Source organism: Strongylocentrotus purpuratus, unplaced genomic scaffold (genome assembly GCF_000002235.5).
Source record: "Strongylocentrotus purpuratus isolate Spur 01 unplaced genomic scaffold, Spur_5.0 spur5_contig_843, whole genome shotgun sequence".
Classification (NCBI taxonomy): domain Eukaryota; kingdom Metazoa; phylum Echinodermata; class Echinoidea; order Camarodonta; family Strongylocentrotidae; genus Strongylocentrotus; species Strongylocentrotus purpuratus.
The window spans coordinates 247501-254165 of record NW_022145550.1 but is presented as its reverse complement, the minus strand read 5'-3'; the positions used below and the strand labels follow the sequence as shown (position 1 = coordinate 254165).

Genomic DNA, 6665 nt, shown 5'->3' with positions numbered 1-6665 from the left:
GAGAAAGGGAAGAAAGACAAGAGAAAGACAGTTTTGTCCAAATGGCAGCATGTAGGATACGAAACTTTCAGTTTGTTCCCTGATTCATACTCAGTATCTATTTTGTTTTATTGATTTTCAGCCATTTCATTGTTTATTTATATCTCTACATGTAAAACATTTGAAGAGCTATTTTCCGAAAGGAGCTAAATCTTTTGATAGCAAGTGGAGATAAAGATATAAATTTTCCTATATACCTTGAACAAAATTATTAACCTAAATTACGAGAGAAATTATGAACACATGCATCTTTTAATAACAATTTTGTATAGACACCTGAACAAAATCGGGTAAACAAAGAGTTTTTTCTTACACACATGGATCTAGTGCCTCTTGAAAATAAGCTCTAGTTTGTATGAACATAAACAAGCAATAGAACAGAATACTCCAGTTCGATATTTTGGAAAAAGATTATTATGTCACAACTTATTTTAGTTTTATTGAAGAGAAGGTGTAGGCCTATGTATTGTGTTCAAACGTTACATGCATAAGATAGTTAGGGTGTTTGTGAAGGTTAGAATGTTATTAAGTTTGAAGGTTTTTTTTATAACACCCTTCCAATAATAATGCACCTTCTAAGACTGGTTATAATTTTTTAAGAAAAAACTAGTGCTCTGGTCAGGGCCTTAGGGGAATATTATGCTTATATCTGGTATGATAAGTATATCTGGGTGAAGAAGGAGATCATGAAAGATTGTTGTTTGGTAGTTGGAACGTAAGTTTTATATCATGTTTTTAAGAAACTGATAGTTTGTATGAGATCAGGAGTGGAATTTTCTGTCATTTTGAGAACCAAATTTTGCATCAGTGATATTCTATTGGTTTAATTAAAGAAGGAAGAGAATCAAATGAAGAACCAAAAGCAATATGTTTTTCATTTACTAATGAAAACTATCTTTTTCTGAGATCTCCTTACACAGAATATTGAAATGGGTTTTTCACGATGAATGTTGGGTGGAGACATCAATATTCATAAAATGTATGTTTATATCACCAGGAAATAAAGAATTTCAGTCTACATGAACCTGGTTGCTTATTATTACATAATACTTTCAGAAGTTGATATCCCTCACCATTGGATTTTTTTTGGTAATCTCTAAATTTTGTTTAAAAATAGATAATATCAGTCTGGTAGGCCTACACTGTAGGCAAGAGTCAGGACTATTACATTTAGCATGTTATTAATGTTATCACCACTCTTATATTCTCTGAAATGTTATGTTTATTGAGGGTGACTTGAAAAAGTTAATAACTTGGAAGGTAGGGGTGCAACCTGCCACACGTTTCTTCCTCTTGGTTGCTTTGATCCATTGCCGAAAATATTTTGGCATCTATCATTTCCCCCCCCCCCCTTAACCACAGATACAAATCGACACCCCTGATTGTGTTCTGCTAAATTTTAGATGCAACTTATTTTGATCGTATATATATTTTGATGGTTGAATAAATAAATGGATTGAAATGAAATGAATGAATAAACTAATCATTATCTGATTGAACATTGCGATATTGAAATGTCAATATTATTAGGCAGTTTTTTCACAAACATAACACAAGTTAAATCTATTTGAATGACTATGAAATTCCATCAGATTTTTCCCCCACCCCTCATCATTAGATACTTTAATGAATGAATGATTCCAATATGTTCTACTTACATTTGTCGAGCTATCCTTCAAGGCACGGACACTTCCTGCATTGCTGTTCATCCCAGGTAAAGGTGGTTTGTATGGTTCTTCAGGTATCTTTGGCTGTAATTAATACAATTCAATTTGATGATGGTTTTATTTGACAAGCCTTTGCTGTCAAACTGGCTGAATTTTTCAGTGTCATTGTACATTTTTATTGCACCATTGAAAATGCATTCAGTAATCAAATGATAAATAATATTTACTAGACTACAATGCTTGGCACATATGTACAAAATTTACATCATTTCGTTCCTTATATGAATGCAAAATATTGCATTGAAAGGAATAATAATACACATAGTTAAACTATCTAAAAATAGAAAATAGAATCGTATAAGAAAAGAAAACATGTAAGAAGTCATTACAATCACTATCACACAAATTATACTACTAAAGCCTATATCAAAATATTACTAGTACCTTACAAGAAATGGCAAATTGTGTTTTTAAAACTCTAACTTTAAAAGTGTATAATCAATATTAAATGAGGAGTAAGATGTCCGTTTCTGTTAAGAAAATTAGGAAAGTTCCCGTTACTTAACTGAATTTTATTCGACCTTAAGAATATTTGTATGACTTTTGCGAACGATGAAATATTAATTCATATCTTAAACTTGTTGTACTCGTTTCGTTTCCCACGGAGCTCTTACAAAGGAAAAGCACACAGACTTGATTAACTAAGTGGAACAAATTGTTGAGGCATTCTGGTAGAACTTACAACGTCTTGATTGCAGTCACCATCTTCAAATTCATCCTTGACGGGTGTGCTCTCTGGTTGCGATGTGGGTAGATTTCCTACGCTGGATACTTTGGACTGAAAAAGATAAGACGAGTAAGATGTCCGTTTCTGTTAAGAAAATTAGGAAAGTTCCCGTTACTTAATTGAATTTTATTCGACCTTAAGAATATTTGTATGACTTTTGCGAACGATGAAATATTAATTTTTATTTTAAATACTTGTACTCGTTTCGTTTCCCGCGGAACTCTTACAAAGGAAAAGCACACAGACTTGATTAACTAAGTGGAAAAAATTGTTGAGGCATTCTGGTAGAACTTACAACGTCTTGATTGCAGTCACCATCTTCAAATTCATCCTTGACGGGTGTGCTCTCTGGTTGCGATGTGGGTAGATTTCCTACACTGGATACTTTGGACTGAAAAAGATATACATATTTATAATACACTGTTGCAAATGAAATGGCCTTTTTTTCCTTACCTTTTTTCAGGAAGTGATTGTGACAATATGAATTAATATTGATGGATAGAATTTGTGTCTTCTCAGAAATGTATTGGTCAACCTCCACGAGTTCTTAGATTGAGCAGGTAAACTTTATCAATCAGGAATAAATCATATTGCCAAAATAATTTCATGAAAAGAGTTAAGAACAAAAATCCAACTCTATGGCAAACAGTGTTTAAATGTTATTTAGATGTCCTTTATGTGCATATGTTTATTCGCTGCTACAGGAATGTCACGACTGAGTTACCGAACATCACGGAGTAGAGAGATAGATTTTTTTTATTCGACGGAGGCCAACTTTTAAATACGGAGTTCGTATTTTGTATAAAGTTAGTTGTATAGCTTGATTTTTCTAACAACACAAAGCCATCTTTGAGTGGGACTACTAGCAGCCTTCATCTAGAAGGAAATTGTCCTCAAAGGATGCAGCTAACCTTGAGCGAGGCATTTTTTATACGTTGCTTCTATCAACCCAGGTGCGAGCGACTGGCTGGAATGCTCTCCAGAGAGGAGAATGAGCATTGTTATTATGTAGCATTGTAATTGAATCCAGTGACTGGGGTTACCGTAATAAAACTGTGATCGCTGTTAACGATTACGTTGTAACTTAGTTGTAGTTGTCGTTTTGGATTATAGTTTCAGGTGTTATCCTAAAAACACATTTATTTCAATTGCTGTAAAACAAGTAAAGGAACTCAGTACCCTATATTTCCCTTTGCTTTTCTTTCTAAGCGCATAGTGACATAATTTGTAATGTGTAATGCGCTATACAAAAATAGATTATTATTATTATATTACATTGAACAAACGGCTATGACGTAAGGTATGATCAAGATTATTACCGTTGAAGTCTTCTTGAGTGTGTATGGTAAACGGAAGACTCTCCCTAGGAAACAGGAAAAACAGAGAAATTATCAATGTCGGTTTTACAGTGTTCATCCTGTTATTGTTAATGATTTCTTAATTTATTTTGTTTGTTTTATGTTCTGTCCTTAATCTTATTTAAACAGTGAGATCAACGTTATTATTTAATGCTCATCGTCAGCATGATCAGATCAATATTTCATTTCATTTCATTTTTTTCATTTCCTATTAAAAAAAACATTACACATTAACATAAAATACATGATATATAGATAAAAGATCGATGACAAGAAAAATACAAAAGGAAGGAGCAAACAACATTTTATGGGAATGTGGGATAACAAAAAGGGCAATATCACATAACTGATACAGGTTACAAATATTTGTAAAAAGCAAACATTTTCATTCTCGTTCATCACAATACTATCAGCACAGGTAAAAACTAACCTGCTTTGCGTAAATACACAGCTGCAAAACAAAGTATCAACAATGTTAAGAGCACGATGATCAGGAAGATGTATAACACTATAGCTGCACCACGATTATTTACCGACGCAGTAGTTGTTTCAACTTGGGATCCACAGGACGAAGTTACTTCTGAAAGTAGACAATATCCATACGCCAATATTTCTTTTATTGTAAGTAAGGTCTTTAACATATTAAATAGATTTTCAGCAAATAACTTCTGAATGAAATTAATCACCATAAAGTCTAAAGAAACTGTAAGCAGTGGGAAATCCAGATGGGGCCCCACCCAGAAGGAATTGCGTTCGCAGCGCGGGTTGCGCACACGTTGAATAATCTTTGGTTTTGTGTTGTACGCAGAAAACCCAAATTGGGTATGCTTCGATTAATATTCGTCTTCAAACACATTTGTTTTGAAAATCCTTGCAGAATTGAGTGTTAAATGACATCCTCTTTCACATCATTACACAATTTAAATGAATTATTGCCATCCAATCTGTTGGGCTCCCAACATTTTAGAGAGGCTTTAGGGTAAATAGTTTAAAGTATTTTTGTTTTTAAATCAAACTTTAAGGCCCGAATTCACAAAGGAGATTTGTCAACAAACCTTCTCTGTGAATTCGGGCCACAAGGTTTGTTCATTTGCAAGCATATACGATAGGGAAATACAATAATCAGTTGTAAAAGTTCAACATACCAAACGCATAGTAGACGCACACGGTTTTATTTTCCACGGCACTCTCCACATTCTCATCCCTTGCCTTGCAGATGAGAGTGGTGTTTACACGAAACCTTGTCAAGTTAACAGATGAGGATTGGTAGATGATGCTATCCTCCTCCCAGGTGATAACTGGAGGATGAGGAAAACCTGATGCAGAGCACTGCAAGGATGTAATGTTTGAACCATTGATGGAACAGCTACAACCACCCACCTCCTGCCTAGTGCCTTTGCAGTGGCTCACAGATACGTCTAAAATAGATTAAAAGAAAAAAGAGAAAAAGACAAAGAATAGGATGAGGAGGAGAAGAAGAAGAAAAGGAAGAAGAAAAAGATAAAGAAAAAGAAGGAGAAGAACAAGAAGAAGATGATGAAGAGCACAACACCTGTGAACTAAGTCGTCGTAGAAGATCAGCTTTACAAATGACAGTTGAAGATGTAAATCGATTCAAAAGTCACTTGAACACCTGCTCCTTCCCTACATCTCAGTTCAAGGGATACTAAGTAGTTTCCGACACGTCTGAGGACTTCCAATAGCGATCTCTCTAAATCTCTAGTTGAGTGTAAACATACTGTAGGCCTTATGCTTCGGTAATATGTTTCAGTATACAATGAGAAACTAATAATTATTCTGACAGTGCAATGAGTCCGCCATGAATTAAGTATAATGGTCGTTACACATGAGGCGTAATTTTTCTGCCCCAAAAAATGATTAATTGAATGTGATAGTACGTGTAATTCTCCTGTTCATATCATTTTTACTTCATACCTATCACGTATAGCTGCATGACATCACTCTCTTCGGTTGCTAAGGACTGCCGAACAACTTTACAGGAATAGTTTCCAGCATCACTCTCCGTGACATCAGGTATGACGAGAGACGCTGTTAAAGTGACCAGGTACTTCCCAATAGTATGCACCCCACTGCCTGTTAAGGAATAGATTGTTGTCCCATCTTTCCTCCAGTAGAGAGACTGCAGATCAGAGACAAGGTTTGCAATCGGACATTGGAGAGTTGTCGTTTTCCCACTTGATGTCGTTATAGCTGGATCAAAATAATAGCAGAATATACACATGACCCGTTGGATAGAAGAGCAACAATACAACAACAGTATATTAAAACATAAAACAGTCGGGATAATAATAAGAATAATATTCAGCTTTTATATACCGCTTATTACATCTCGGATGTCTCGCTTTACAGATATACTATTACCCCGGTTATTGGATTCAGTGCTTGCCCGCACATACTGTGTGCACAATCTCCACTCCATGGGGAGCATTCCAGCCAGGCGTTACTTGACGCTCAAAAACTGTTTGACCAACAATGACGGTCGCATCCTACCGGGTACCCATTTTAACACCTGGGTGGAGAGTAGCAAGTGTAGGTTAATATCTTGCCAAAGGATATTAAAAAAATATGTTGCGATTCGAACCCTCGACCTTCACATCTCCAGTCAAGTGCCTTAAGCCACTCGACCACGACACTCCCACAGATGGTATATGGAACATCAATGTTGTTTCTTCTGTGTAATACAATTTTTAATTGTATTGTATTGTAATTTGTAGGTTTATTTGTAATTGTTTGTTTGTTTAATATGTAATTGTTTATCATTATATTTTGTTTGTTATAGAAAATTCGGTGGTA

At 34.9% G+C, this 6665-nt stretch overlaps 1 protein-coding gene across 1 annotated transcript in view; it reads right to left on the bottom strand.

Annotated features, from left to right (window-relative positions):
- Positions 1-2031: 2031 nt before the first annotated feature.
- Positions 2032-6665, bottom strand: part of LOC105442583 — a 6025-nt gene continuing 1391 nt past the window's right edge. Inside the window, exons 3-9 of the mRNA XM_030989771.1 lie at positions 5787-6062; positions 4997-5269; positions 4282-4431; positions 3813-3856; positions 2789-2884; positions 2449-2544; positions 2032-2040 (exon numbers count right to left, since the gene is read on the bottom strand). Of these exons, the coding sequence (XP_030845631.1) occupies positions 2032-2040; positions 2449-2544; positions 2789-2884; positions 3813-3856; positions 4282-4431; positions 4997-5269; positions 5787-6062 (944 nt within the window). The remainder of the gene's footprint in view (positions 2041-2448; positions 2545-2788; positions 2885-3812; positions 3857-4281; positions 4432-4996; positions 5270-5786; positions 6063-6665) is intronic.